The sequence below is a fragment of the Natator depressus genome, chromosome 14, assembly GCF_965152275.1.
Source record: "Natator depressus isolate rNatDep1 chromosome 14, rNatDep2.hap1, whole genome shotgun sequence".
Classification (NCBI taxonomy): Eukaryota; Metazoa; Chordata; order Testudines; family Cheloniidae; genus Natator; species Natator depressus.
The window spans coordinates 44,921,406-44,937,191 of NC_134247.1; the positions used below are offsets into that span (position 1 = coordinate 44,921,406).

General features: G+C 46.2%; 1 protein-coding gene across 1 annotated transcript; it reads right to left on the reverse strand.

The window, feature by feature from the left end:
- Nucleotides 1–226: 226 nt before the first annotated feature.
- On the reverse strand, nt 227–15,531 carry LOC141998072 (zinc finger protein RFP-like). Its single transcript, XM_074970709.1, has 7 exons — nt 15,115–15,531; nt 12,227–12,322; nt 10,243–10,473; nt 8,608–8,630; nt 6,175–6,290; nt 4,253–4,285; nt 227–792 (listed from the first exon to the last, which is right to left on the reverse strand). Exons 1-7 carry the CDS (start codon nt 15,529–15,531, stop codon nt 227–229), a joined length of 1,482 nt encoding a protein of 493 aa, XP_074826810.1.
- Between the last annotated feature and the right edge of the window lie 255 nt (nt 15,532–15,786).

Genomic DNA, 15,786 nt, shown 5'->3' on the forward strand with positions numbered 1-15,786 from the left:
ATAACAATCAGCTCACATGATTTTAAACACCCCTGTGTCCCCTCTCCCTAGCTTCCTCACCCAGGGCTCCCCCTGCTCCCCTCCCCCCAGTTGAGGGGTCTCTCCCTGGCCCTCGGCTGGGTCCCTCCCACAGGGGGCTCCCTCCTTCCTTGGTAGGGCTCCCCCCCCCCACTACACACTTAGTTGGCCTCCGAGGAGCCTGTTTAGTGGGGACAGACAGGGAAGCTCAGGGACACAGTGTGAGTTGGCAGCCTCGGCCCAGGGAACGGAGCGGAAAACAAGATCTTCCCTCAAGTCCCACACAGAAGAGCGGGCGGATTCTCTCCCCGGCGAAAGAGGCCGGCGGGAAAGTGACGATCGGGTCTCCATTACCAGCATCGAAAAACGCCACCCGCCCCTCTTCATAGTCCAGATAAACCCGGATCCTGTGGGGTGTCCGGTTTAGGGAGAAGGGGGTGCGCTGCACAGGGGATGTGAAAGCCCAGTACTGATCTCCTCTGCCCTCCACAGCCCAGATCCCCTCCTCTGGGTTAAAGCTGATCTCTGCCTTCCTGCTCACAGAGTCTCTGGCCACCCCCACAGCCCAGACTCCCTTCACCTCCCCCTCCACCTCCACCTCCCAGTAATGTCGGCCGGAGGTGAATCCCTCACAGCCCAGCACGCAGGGCTCAGTGTCAAATCTCTCAGGGTTGTCGGGCAGAGCCTGCCGTGTGTCTCCCCATCTCACACGTCTCCGATCCGCAGACAGGATGAGTTGGGGATGGGCCGTGTCTGGATCCAGAGTCACCTTCGCTGCAGAGAGAGAATCAGAGCGTGAGGGGCAGAGCTCAGCCCTGGGGCAGGGCCTGATGGTGTCAGTGACAGAACCTGCCCCAGGTGGGGAGTGAGTCAGAGAATCTCCCCCCTCCAGGATTTACCCAGCTCTGAACTGGGAGCAGCGCTGAGATCTCAGCCATGTGCAGGGGGGATTCACACCCCTGACAGAGCCAGTTCAGTGTCAGAGTGAAGGGATCAGCTCAGCTGAGCCAGGCCCCCAAACCCAGAGTCTGAGGCCTGGTTTACACTACGAGTTTATGTCGGATTTAGCAGCATTAAATCCGAATTAACCCTGCACCTGTCCACACAACGAAGCCATTATTTCGACATGAAGGGCTCTTAAAACTGATTTCTGTACTCCTCCCCAACGAGGGGATTAGCACTGAAATCGACATCACCGTTTCGAATTAGGGTTAGTGTGGACGCAATTCGAAGGTATTGGCCTCTGTGAGCTATCCCACAGTGCACCATTGTGACCGCTCTGGACAGCAGTCTGAATTCAGATGCACTGGCCAGGTGTACAGGAAAAGCCCCGGAAACTATTGAATCTCATTTCCTGTTTGGTCAGGTGAGCCCATCAGCACAGGTGATCACGCAGTCCCAGAATCGAAAAAGAGCTCCAGCAGGGACAGAACGGGAGGTAGTGTATCTGATCGCTGTGTGGGGAGAGGAATCCGTGCTATCAGAACTATGTTCCAAAAGACGAAATGTCAAAACATTTCAAAAAATCTCAGAGGCCATGAGGGACAGAGGCTACATCAGGGACGCAACACAGTGCCGCGTGAAACTTCAGGAGCTCAGACAAGCGTACCAGAAAACCAAAGAATCAAACGGACGCTCCGGGACAGAGCCCCAGACACGCCGCTTCTACGCTGAGCTGCATGCAATGCTAGGGGGGGCCGCCACCACTACCCCACCCCTGTCCGTGGACTCCGAGGATGGGATACTCTCCGCCATGGCTGAGGACTTTGCAGATGGGGAAGATGAGGAGGAGGACGAGCTTGGGGAGAGCACACAGCACACTGTTTTCCCCGACAGCCAGAATTCAAATGGGCGGCAGAGACTGCAGGAACTGTGGGATAGCTACCCACAATGCAACGCTCTGGAAGTCGACGCTTGCCTCGGTACTGTGGACACACTCCTCCGACTACATGCACTTAGAGCATTTGTGTGGGGACACACACAATTGACTGTATAAAAACGCTTTCTACAAAACCAACTTCTATAAATTCGACCTAATTTCGTAGTGTAGACAAGGCCTGAGTCTCAGTTATTCCATCCTAGTGCTTGGGGGAAGGACAAGGGGGGTTAGAGGGAGGGCGTTTTAAGCCACCTTTGTCCTTCCTTTTATTCTACCTGGCCCCTAGTTACAGGGGCCTCAGGGCTGCAAAGCAGAGAGCAGCCATAGTGTGATGCATCCTGTCTATGCCCCCAGAAGAGCCATCCCTTGGGTAGATGTGAATGGGGGCGACCGCTCTGGACCCTGCACTTTGGGAGGCCCTGCGGGCCGGTGTGATTGGCTGGTGCAGTCGGTCCCAGAAGAAAAAAATCTGTCACTTCCGCCCCGGACCCCGCACGCCCCAGGGCCAGCCCTGGCCCCCAACCCAGTCCCACAATAACGGCTGGGAGCAGAGTTGCTGTAGAGCCCCTGTGCCAACTTCACACGGACGGGGGTGGCTCCCTTGCACCGGAGCTATTTTCTGGGGACTGTTTCCTTGCATATTAAGGCCCCTTTGCTCTGACAGAGCAGCATAAAAGGGCCTGACGATCAGGCCCATGGAATCTTTCCCCACCTGCGCCCATCTCTCCCCACAGATGTGATTAGAGACCCTGGCATCATAGAAGGCTCCCAGCAGATTACAGGGAATCCAAAGTCCCCCTGTCCAAGGATGCAACTCTTTAAAGCCCTGTCTCCTTGCAGAGCCCCCTCCCGCCTAAAGATCAGCGAGCTGAGCGATAGAAAAACTGCTTTTATAGAGACATCACTGGTGCTCCATGACTCTTGTAGTTGCAATATGGTTGAGGAAACCGCACACTTACTGAATGGTTGCTCGTCCTGTGCTGATCTATCAGGGGGACTTTCCAGATTCCACACTGATGGCCTCAAGGCTATGCAGTGGCTAATACATTATTGCCAACTTCAAGAGATCAAATCTCATGAGATTGGCCCAAAAATCATGACATTTTTGAAAAGGATTATTTTGTCGTTTTTAGATCAGTCTCTTGATTTTTGAACTCCCCTGGCCCCTCCCCAGGGTTTGCGCAAGTGACAGTTAGTGTTGTCACTCTCCCACATGTACTGGATAAGGTGATTTTGGCTCCTGCTGCAGGAGCTCTCACCCCCACATCTGCCCATCTCCTGCCCAGCAATTAATCCTGTCCCCCAGACCCCCGTCAGTTCTGTCCCCATCCAGCCCCCGCATTCAGTTCCCCAGCCCGCATCATCACTGCCCAATCAGTTCAGCACTCCTACCCCACTGCCCTCCCAGCACTCACCCTATCTGCTCAGAACCCACCATCAATACAGTCTCCCCAGCCCATCAGCCCCCTGCTCACTTCAGGCCCCCTACAGCCCCCAGGCCATAATAAAGCCCACCCAGCCTCACCTCTGCTCCTCCTAGGGTTCTTCACCCTCCCTATGCCTGGGGGCTACAGTGGGGTCCTTTCTCCCACTTCCCAGGCTGGCAGGGAAGGAGCCGCACTGGATTGCTGACAGCGGGAGCCCCAGCCACACCCAGGGCCGCTGACGGGATTTCTAAGTAAAATTAAGCCTCATTTTTAGAGCTCTCAAATGTCGGCGGGGTGGGGAGTGTTTCAGCCACAGCTGACATTTGAGAGCTTTATCACGAGATCATGAGTGACGCTTCATTTTACTCAGAAATTGTATCTCTCACGCTCAATTCGTAAGAGTTGGCATGTCTCCTAATATGTGATGTCTACCCAACCCCTTTTGACATTTTTAACATTTTTTCTTTTGACTTATAAAGTAGAGAGATAAAACAAAAATGTATTTTTTGTATGTTGAAGTTTCCTATTCTTCATTGTACCACTTGTGCATTTGCTAATAATAATCATGTGGCCAGGGGATGTGATGTATGTGCATAAAGAGTTCTGAAAATGAGGGGAGATGTTCCTCTCTGATTTTCCAAAAGGCTCATTTTTAAACTCTTAGATCTCTATGGAGATACACTGCTCGCCACCTCTCCCGCACTCCAGCCCAGCTGGTTAACCCAACCACTCGTTAAAAATTCTAAATTATAATAGAGAAAAGAATCTACTTTTCTGTTTTTAGGAAAGATCTGGGCAGCCACTAGTAATATGGTGTTCGGCTCCTATCAAATGCAAAATTGAAACAAAACTTGAAATATGGCGCTGCCAATGAGCCACCATAATTCATATGAAAGTTTTCACTCCCGCTTTTATACGAGAAATTTACCTTTGTCCAACCGCTGTCTAGAAGACAGTGAGTCTAGAGGAAGAAAAGGATGAAAAAGACGAAATGTCAGGTTGTCATGTTTATGAATATATTCACATTGTTAATGTTCTAACACAAAAGCCAAATGAAAAGAAAACAAACTTTATGAAGTTCTAGTTAAGGAGGTTAAGTGCAATTCAGACCAATACAAACCATTACACACATCACTAAAAAATAACCACAAACATTAAAAACTAAGCACTTTACCTAAGATTACATGACATACTCAGAGATGTTTGACACAGCAATTAAACACCTGTGGCTGGCCCATGACAGCCTGTAACAAAGCGGCCTCTGGCAAGACACTGCTGAGAGTATCAATTCAGGACAAATTGCTTAGAGAAGGGCAATCACAGCCCAAGGCTAGGACGGCACACCAAACCAACCAACCAGAGAGGACTTCGGTCTCACCCCACTGGCTAACCAGAAGTCATACAAGCAATTCCCTCAGACACTCCCGTTTCCCAGGCTCACCACCAGCGCCACTCCTTATGGGGATGAATGGTTACGAAAACCAATACTGCAGTAAAAGGAAAAAAAGGTCATAAGGTGTATCTGCCTTCTCTCAATGGGTCACTTGTATAGCTGATGGTCCTTAATGGGCCATCAAGCAGGCTAGGCAGTGCTCATGCCAAACTGTCTGAGGTGTTACCCAGAAGCATAGCACAAGTTTGAAATGATACATGCATACAGATAGCATAATCATAACCAGCAAATCATAACCTTTTCAATAGACACCTTACTTGACCTCCTTTGTAAAAGATTTGGTGCCACTATAGGACCGTGGTTGCAACAATGATCTTTAAGGTCACAGTTCATGTCAATAACGTCACACAGCCAACTTGGGCTCGCAGAGCTCGGGGAATGGGGCTGTTTAATTGTGGTGTAGATGCTCGGGCTTCGGCAGAAGCCTGGGCTCTGGGACCCTGTGACGGGAGAGGGTGGCAGAGCCCAGGCTCCAGCCCCAGCAGTCAGCAGTCAGCAGCCAGCAGTCAGCAGCCACAGGCCAGCCACAGGTGTTTAATTGCTGTGTAGACAAGCCCTCTGAAACACACACATCATTCACAGACAGACCAATACACAGAAACTTTCTCACTGATTAGCATTCAATCAACATTAAATCTGCCCCTGTACCATTAGTACGTAGTAAACCTGGCTCATCCTTCCTGACAGACCTGATGGTCTCATTATCTCCAGCTCAGGGAGATAAAAGGTGGAGAATATCTAAAGCGGGGGTGTGGAACCTACGGCCTGCAGTCCAGATCCAGCCTGTTGCTAAATTTCATCCGTCCCGCAGCACCACTTCCCTCCCCCGCCGCAGGGATGGAGCCGCAAGTGCCGACTCGCCCTGCCGCGGGACGGGGGAAGCCCCGAGCCTCTGTGAAGAGCTGCAGGAACTAGGAGTGCAGAGGGTGCTGCAACACCCCCCAGGTTTTGTGCGTGGTCTCGAGCCTCCATGCACCCTCTCTGTCCCCCTGCAGGTGAGTGGCCCAGGATTGATTTTTTTCTGTGGGTCAATGGCCTGTGATAGAAAAAAGTTTCCTCACCCCTGCTCTAAAGCAAGAGAGGGACTGTGATGACACAGGAGGACTTCCAGACAAAAGATCCAAACAAACATACTTCAAAAACAGATAATTCAGCAGGAAGCTCAAGCTAAGGTTCACATTCATGGCTGCTAGGAAAGGAAAATCCCCAGGGAGTTCAAATTTAGGACCCTAATCCAGTGTGTATGTGCCGTATTGAGAGCTGAGTAGGGAATTCATAGGTTCCAAATGATTAATTGACTATCTCCATCCACAGTTATTTTCCCTCAGACATTTCCCCAGCTCTGTCAATTATCCGTGTAATGTATGTGAGAAATTCCCCAGGTGACTGTTTATTACCTTTGAATTTCTTTATTATGGTCTCCAGAGATGCATTTCTTTGAGAAGATTCCCAGATTCTCCATTTCAGTTCTGAAGAAAAGGCCACTGGGTTCTGAAACTTCTCCCTCTCACATCTGAAGAACAACCCAGTGTTACTCCTTGTGGAGTTCATTCATATTTGTGTTTTACTAAAATGTATTTTATTCTAGTGAATGCCTGTAGCTCAGCAGACCCTGGAGGATTAAATTCTCTCTGGCCCCAGGAATAGGTCCACTACCAGCTTTGACACTACAAGCTTCCCCGTCATTTTGGTGAGACCGATATTGGAAAACTGCATCCAGTTCTGGTGTCCCCATTTTAAAATGGACGTTGAAAAAGTGGAGATGGTGCAGAGAAGACCCTCAAAAATGATTTGAGGGCTGGGGTATAAATGTGTTGCACTGAGAGCACCCTGGCACTTGAGTATGGGGCATAAACACCGTCACGGGGAGAATACACTTGGTACTAAAGGGCTCCTCAGTTTAGCAAACAAAGGCACAACAAGGACCAATTGCTGGAAGCTGAAGCCAGAGAAATTCAAATGGCAAATAAGACAGACTTTTTAAGAGTGTGGGTGAATTAACCATTGGAAGAAACTGCCAAGGGAAGTGGAGGATTCTCCATCTCTTGATGCTCTCTCACTCTTAACCTGCCTTAAAGGCACGTGATGAGGGGAGGGGGCGTAGAGGAGCGAGCAGGGGGTGGGGTCTCAGGGGAAGAGGCAGAGCAGGGGTGGGGCCATGGTTTGGCCACTGGTGGCCCCCCACTTCGAGGGAGCTTCAAGCGTTACTGTCTCTTGATGTCTTTAAATCTAGACTGAATGGCTTTCTGGACGGTGCTTTAGTCAACGCACATTGGGATTTAGTCAAATACAAGTTATTGGGCTGAATACAGGAATAACTGGGTGAAACTTAAGCACCTATGATACATAGGCACCCACTCTGTGCGTGCTCCGGCGCTGGAGCACCCACGAAAAAAAATCATGGGTGCTCAGCCCCACCAGCAGCCCCACAGATCAGCTTCCCCCCACTTCCCGCCAATGCCTCCTGCCTGTTAGTGGGCCCTGCTGATCAGCTCCTCCCCCTGCCTCCCAGCGCCTCCTGCCCACCGGGGATCAGCTGTTCAGGAGCAGGCAGGAGACACTGGGGGGAAGGGGGTGGAGCAAGGGTGGGAAGAGGCTGGGCATGGCAGGAAGAGCAGGGCAGGGCCTTGGGGGGGAAGGGGTGGAGTTGGGGCAGGGTCCGGGGCCGAGCAGGGGTTGAACACCACCAGGGGAATGAGAAAGTCGAAGCCTGTGCTGTGATATACAGGAGGTCAAATGTGATGATCTTACGATCCTTTCTGGCCTTCAACTTTATGCATCTATGAAACTCAGCAATACCATGAGGCAATGAGTTCCATGGGTTAATTATGAATTGTGTAAAAAAAAAGTATTTCCCTTTCTCAGCTTTACACTAGTTGCCTTTCAGCTGCACTGAACGTCCCCTTGTTCTTGTATTGTGAGTGTGGGAAGCAGGATCCCCTGACATATCCTGATACCATTTAAGGGAGATAATTAGTGACAATCCTTGTGGGGATGTCGATACCCATCGTACCAGGACCTGGGGTGAGACCCACTAACCCATTTCAAAGATCATTTACGTTCTTATTTCGTTCTTTGGATACATAAAATGGTCAGTCCACTAGCACAGGGGTTCTCAGCTTACAAAGGCTAGTGTGTGTCCACTCCACCCTGAGCAAGTGGCAAACGACTTAATGACCTTGCACTGTCCAACGGAGCCTTGAGCAGTGTGAGTCGGTGCAGTTCTGGGGGGCAGGGCTGGAGCTGGGGGGAACTGGCTAGCGCCTTCTATTGCTGGTTCATCAATGGCTGGGAGGTGAGTCGTGTGACACAGTTGGGTGTGTCCCTGCCCATGGGTGTCTGTGTAAGCGCAGGGCCCGTCTGACAATAGCACATTATAAATTCCTTAGGGCAGGGAATGTCTCTTCTATCATATCTGTTGCCACGCCAAGCCCACTGATAGAGCTCACTGCGTAATAAGAAACAATGAATAAACAGCTCATTGAATAGCCATCAGATGGCCCTGACTTTCCATCCCTACCAACCTAGGTGGAGATGGAGTCTATGACCTAGAAATGAAAAACTCATTCTCCATCCCCAATCTCCTGAGGTCTCCATTCCACCAGCCGCACTACAAATAACCCTATCTGTAGGTAAATCACTCTTTTCTCAGGCTGCTCTATTCTGGAGTCTAGTCAACATGACAAGAGCCCCAAGATTAGATTTAACAGAGGGAGACTGGGAACCACCCCCACATTCTGCATTGCTGGACCATGGGGAGCCATGTCTCATGTCCAAAATCACTTCTCTGCACTGGGAAGTGAAAAGGAGAGTGAGAAGGAGCCACCTACCTGGTCAAGGTGCCTTTGATGTCCTAAAGGAGAAAGATAAAAGGAAATTCAGTCCCATTGATCATATACTGGGGATCCCTTCTGCTCTGGAGGGGACTCACTTTGTCTTCACAGTTTTGAGTTTCCAAGTGAAATTATTTGTTCTTTATTAGTAAAAACAAAAAATATCAAACATGTTGCCTTTGCTCGTTTGGATAAGTGCTCTGACTGCAGGATCTGGGCCCAGGAAGTTTGTCTATGGAGGCACACTACCTCTTCAATAGAGTGACATCTGGATAACCAGCTGGCACATGGAATCAGAGGGCTCAGTCTTACGATGTGTTTGGGGAAGATCCACTCCTGGAGACTCCAGTGGATCCAGAAGGAGAAATGCCCCCAGGCTGTGCTGCTTCAATGCTGTAAACTTTCTTCCCACTGCCCCACAAACATTCGCAAGGCCCATCCTGTGGACTTCTTGACCTCCACAGGAAGTTGGGGCTGGGTGAGAACAATGAGGATTGGGTACAGAGTAACAGCAGGCCAATCACTGCCCTACACACCAGGTTCAATGTAGGAGATCTGGGAATTGAAGAACGCTGCCCACAGCAGATATTGGACACAACAGAGAATATGACCCTCGATATCAGCTAGAGAAGTCCAGTAGACTAAGATTTATTTCTCCCTTCCTTTTTTGCTACTTAGAGGCACTTTTTGAACATTAAAATAATTAGAAGGCTTTTGGAATTCTAACAACTACTTAAACTTTCAGGGTACCATAAGTAACGAACGCCTTGCCTAACTAAACTTCAGTTCTGGCAGAAAAAGTCACACCAGCCTCAGGCCTCATGTATCAATTTTGAGGCCAATCTTTTTCCTTTTTTGTGATATGTATTAAGAGAGGCAAAATCAGTCTTAACATGGAACAGGTTGAACCTTAGCTTTTTCCATAATTAAAGACTGGCTCTATCTTAGATCTTCTGAAGTTAGCATTTGGAACACAGGAAATGATCAACAGGATCAGACCTGAGGTCCATCTAGTTAGTATCCTGTCTCCAAAAGTGGACAATATCAGATGCTTCAGAGGAAGGTGTAAGAAAATCTGCTCCTCACATTCTCATGCTGCTCTCTAATAGCGAGAGACTGGCTGAAGCAATGAAGAATGAAGTTTAATATCAATTAATTTTTTTTGTTATTTCTTATAACTCTGGATATTCTTGTTGTCCATATAAATGTCCAATCGCTTTTTGAGTTGTGCTAAATTCTTGGTACCAGTGACATCCTGTGAGAATGAGTTCCATGGTCTAATTAGGTGATGTGTGAAAATGTTTCTTTGGATCAATTTTGAATTTGCCACCTTCTAATTTTATTGAATGTCCCTTTGTTCTTGCATTATGAGACAGGGAGAACAGAGTTTGGAGTTTGAGATTTTTGGAGGAGTGTTCTCCCACTAAAATTCAAAAGAAGAGCTTTTTTTATTCTTTTTAGGGCTGTATCCAATGACCACTGGAGTCAAGAAGAATATTTCCATTGACTTTAATTGGCATTTGATCAAGCTCTTAAAAAAATGTATATTTCACTCTTATACTCCAAAAGTGAAGGGTTAGGAGACTTTCTTTCCCTGTGAAAGGTTCTGGAGTGTTTCTAACACTGTCTCACCTGCAGGAATTCACTCGCTGGCAGCTGGCACTTCTGCTCCATCTCACTGATCAGGTGACTGAAAGAAGATATTTCCTCAGATAGTTTGGCAACATACTCAGCTCTCCTCTTTTCAATTTCCTTATTCAGCTCTTCCAGCTGGGCCAGGAGGAGTTGCTCTTGTTCCTTCAGTAACTGGTGCAGTTGCTGAACTTCAGACACAAGCTTCTGCCTCTCAGTTTGTAGCTGTTTCTGAAATGAAGAGATACAAACAGGGAAAGCACAGGTCAAAGCCAGGAACACGGGAAAATCATGGGATAGTTTATAAAGACTTATGTATGAACATGGAAGCATATCAGAGGCCACCTGCCAGGTCAGACCCCACACTCTATCAACCCCATCAAATTTAACGTCTGACATTTTATTGAGTGCATACTCTATGCTCAGTAGACCGAAGATTTTCCAATAGATTTTCAAGAGTCCTAACTGGTGTTTAGAATTGTGGCGCATGGCTAGAAAGGTTTAAACATCCTGCAAAATAAATAACCCACAGAAGACATGTGTGGAGATAATGTTTGTGCTTTTGTGTATTTATATATGTATGAGTAGGGTGGACAATGTAGTCAACGGTCCCTGCCTCTGCTGTATTCTGATAATTCAGAGGTCAAAAGAACATCCTATCGTGTAACTGAATTGTAAACACGAGATATCTCAGTATTCATCTCTCTTTGACATGTACTGTGAATGGTGGAGGAACAAGCAAATGGCCTTATGTTAATTGGGATAGCTAAGTACCGGTGACAGACCTCCTTCAAAGTCATCCGAATTACTTTTGTTCCCTGAGGAATTCCAACTTGACAAAAGACATGAAATTGTATAAAGGCTCCTTGGGTCCTGATTCTGTCATCTCAGATCTGCTGAGACTTCATCAGGGGAAGTTTGAGTCGCAAGACTGAGGTCCCAGTTACGCTGGTATGCCCTGGTATGAGATTTGGACATTGGACTATGACCTATGAACTGAATTTGAAAGGAACTCTTTGCATCTACAAAGCTCACCATCTCTGCTGTGAATCTGAACCTCAATGGACTGAACTCATGTCTGTATGTATACTGATCTTTTAACCATACTTCCTCTCTCTTTTGTTTTTTAATAAATTTTAGGAATTAGCTGTAGCATGTATTTGGGTAAGATCTGAAACATTCGTTAAACTGGGAGGTGACGTGTCTGATCCTTTGGGATTGGTCGAACCTTTTCTTTTATATGATGAAAGATTTACAGAAGTTTTCATCATATTTGACATGGGTACCTGGATGGAGGCCTGAGGCTGGATGACTTTAAGGCTTGGTAAATCTAAGTATTGGAATGTCCACCAGCTTTATGGGGATTGTCTGCCCCATTCTTTGCAGTTCATTCTAATTGAGTGACCGCAGCTGGCTCCCCACTAGGACCCCGGGCAAAAGAATATTCATTTTTGTGTTCTCATTGATTGGCTAAAAGGAGTGAGTCAAAAGGGAAAGAAAAGGATACAAAAAATTGAAATTTTGAAAATTTTTCAATTTTTTTAAACCAAAATTAAAATTTCAGTTTGAAATGACACAAAAATGTTTGCTTCATTTTGAAATGTCCTGTCAAAAAATGAAAAATTTGTTGCAAATGATTTTTTCCCATGAAAAAAGTTGTTTTCTACTAAACCCCATTTATCTACAGGAAGGTTTTTTGGCTGAAAAATTTTAACCAAACCTTGTTGAAAGACTAAAGGAGAAACTACTGTTAAGCAAACAAATGACAAATTACACTCACATTATCAGTAAAAATATTTGGATTATTAAAGCTCTTTCCTTAATGCTCCATTTTCCATAAACCAGAAGTTTCTCTTTACAATGACAATAAATAAGTAATAGTCTTTCAAAAAAGGGAACTTGTTGCTCCCTATTTCTCTTATGACACACAGACGAAGCAGTGTGTTGATAATGTCCATGTGCACATTTGCTTCTCGGTACCTACCAGCAGTTCCTGGCTTTTACTTTCCCCATTCAATTTAAATGTCAGAATCTTTTCTCTCTCTTTCTTCAAAATCTCCAAACGGCTCTGAATTTGGTCCTAAAAAAAGAAAAAGTGGTTTAGTTTTGGTGCTTTTGGAGGGTTTTCCCATATTTTTTTATATTTTCAAGAATATTAAATACATAATAAAATGGGTGAGTGCTCTAACCACCTGGCTACACAGTCATTCTCATGCGTCTGGTCTCTCTCTCTCTGGTCCAAATGACTTTTTATCCCCAGTGGAATAGCTTTGACAGAGGAGATGGAGGGAGCCCCACATCACAATATCCCATAGTCCATGGTTAGGGCACTCACCTGAGAGGTGGCTGATCCCTGTTCCAATCCCTTCTCATTAGGTGGAGGAGGGACTTGAACCAGTGTTTCCTACATATCAGGTGAGTACCCTAACCCCTGGGCTAAAAGTTAGAAAGGAGAGCCTGATCCGGTAGGTGTGCTCAGAGGCCACCTGCTAGGTCAGACCCCACACTCTAGCTAGGCAGCCAAACGCCTGTCTTCCTCCAGATTGTGAATCACTCTGGGGCTTAAGTCAGAAATAGGCATCTGGATACTTAGAAAGAGACAGCAGTGTGCATACCCAGAGACAGAAATATAGGGATGGTGATGGTGTAAAAGCTGGAACGAGCCAGTAAAGCCCAGAATGGCATTTTAATCAATAAAATGGTTGAAAAGACCAGCAGATACTGTTACAGACCGTTAAGAGAACAGACTCATAACAAATTGTGATTACCCTGCTGTCATAAATATAAAGGGAAGGGTAACCACCTTTCTGTATACAGTGCTATAAAATCCCTTCTGGCCAGAGCCAAAACCCTTTCACCTGTAAAGGGTTAAGGAGCTAAGGTAACCTCGCTGGCACCTGACCCAAAATGACCAATGAAGGGACAAGATACTTTCAAATCTGGACGGGGGGGAAACAAAGGGTTCTCTCTGTCTGTGTGATGCTTTTGCCGGGAAGAGATCAGGAATGCAGCCGTACAACTCCTGTAAAGTTAGTAAGTAATCTAGCTAGAGAATGCGTTAGATTTTCTTTTGTTTAATGGCTGGTAAAATAAGCTGTGCTGGAGGGAATGTATATTCCTGTTTTTGTGTGTTTTTGTACCTTAAGGTTTTGCCTACAGGAATTCTCCATGTTTTGAATCTGATTACCCTGTAAGGTATTTATCATCCTGATTTTAAAGAGGTGATTCTTTAATTAATTTCTTTAATTAAAATTCTACTTTTAAGAACCTGATTGATTTTTGTGTTGGGCCTGTCCTGTAGTAGGTGACTTCTGGGAACTCTTCTGGCTCTATCAATCTGTTTCTTCACTTCTGCAGATGGGTATTGTAGTTGTAAGAATGCTTGATAGAGATCTTGTAGGTGTTTGTCTCTGTCTGAGGGGTTGGAGCAAATGCAGTTGTATTGCAGAGCACTGTTCTTAAGATCCAAGGGTTTGGGTCTGTGTTCACCTGTACCAATTGGTGAGGATTATTATCAAACCTTCCCCAGGAAAGGGGTGTAGGGCTTGGGGGGATATTTTGGGGAAAGACGTCTCCGAGTGGTCTCTTTCCCTGTTCTTTGTTTAAAATGCTTGGTGGTGGCAGCATACTGTTCAAGGACAAGGCAAAGTTTATACCTTGGGAAAGTTTTTAACCTAAACTGGTAAGAATAAGCTTAGGGGATCTTTCATGCTGGTCCCAACATCTGTACCGTAGAGTTCAGAGTGGGGAAGGAAACTTGACACCTGTTTTGGCCCAGAACCATATTTTAAACACCAAAAAACACCTTGAGGACAATATCTTACCAATGAGAACTGCCGACTAGCACACCGTTATCAACCCATTCCATCCCAGAACCATTTTTAAATGCCAAATAGGATCTGGAACATACGTTTCCAAAGTGACCCAGAGGATTAAATGTAGACATCTAGCATATTACCTTGAGGACAATATTTTAGGAATGAGAACCGATTAGTAGCACACGCTTATTAACTCATTCCAGCCCAGAACCACTTTTTAACACTGTCGAAAGTTGTGGAGCAGAAATATTTAGGCCTATCTAAAAATTACCAGTGAAAAATAACAGACTCTAAGGTCTCACCTCCAGATATGAGAGTGACTCTTCTCAAAAATACAGAATAAATAAAAAATAACATGAAAAACAGACAAGCAGAATCAGTCACAATGACTTATGTGGTGAGTATGACTTTCACTGTGCCCTGGAAGGGTTTGTATGTCAGTACACCCAGGTCCCTGAAAATCTCTGTAAATTGGACCTTCCAGAAGTTACTGGTATTTTTAAAGAGGTGACAATATTGAAGCCAACCGCACTTGTTCATATGCCACGTTTCAGCTCGGAGACTTTTACTCTCCCCCTTCGTGTGCCTTTTTTGGAGGAAAATCCAGCAGTTTCTGTGGCTGCACTGGTTCATGACAAGCGCACAACACACGCACACGCACACAAGATTACGGTTGCCAACCTTCCAGGATTAATTAAAGATTAGGTTATGAATACTTCCGACCAAAATTGGCAACTACATAAAAGATGTATTTTTAATTTCATGCAAAATATGTGTCCCAGGTCAGCAGCAGTTCCACTGTAATAGTTCTGTGCTATATCTATAAATTTCAGCCCTGAGCCAATTCGGAACTGACTTTTCTGAGTCCTTATTGGTGTTAAAAATGGTTTGGATGCAGAAGTGGTTAATAACAGTGTGTTATAAGTCTGTTCTCATTGCTAAAATATTGTTCTTAAGGGTCTCTAACAGTATCTGCTCTTTTTTGCAATAAATTTTTTATTTAAAATGCAGTTCTTGGCTATTCCAGCTTTTACACCGTCTCGTGATTTCTTACCTTGTAATCCTCGGCAGCCTCCTCTATGGGAACCACAGTGTGTTCTTTGTGACCTCGGGACAGATGGCAAACCAAACAAATGGGTGTTTGATCCTCTTGGCAGAAGACATCTAAAGCCCTCTTGTGTGTTTCACACACTCTCTCAACTTCTGGTTCTTTTGTTGACTTCACTGTAAGCATTCTGGAAGCTTCTACAATATTCCTCAGCTGTCTGTTTGGTTTGAAGTTTCTCTGGGAGAAAGTTCTTCTGCACTCAGGACACCAGAAGTTTACACGCAATCCCTCCCAGCACTGAGCGATGCAGGCTTGGCAGAAATTGTGCCCACAATCTAGAGTCACTGGATCTTTAAAATAATCTAGACACACTGAACAAGTCACTTCACCTTGAAGAATTTTTGCTGGATTCGCAGCAGCCATGGCTGCTTCTGCAGAGAAGAGACTAATTTAGTTTCCTTTTCCTGTTCTCAGAAATGGGCTGATTCTAAACCTTGCACACAAAACAGGCACTTCCTGTGTATTTATTGTCTCATGTTACTCTTGTCAGGCCGGAAACACCTTGTGGTCTCAGTTGGCAAAGGGAGGCTGTACCACGAAAGACTGGCATGGCAGCACCGGACGCTGTTGGTCCCTGCAATGGTGCAGCACGGCCACCCTGCAGAACAGCATTTCTTC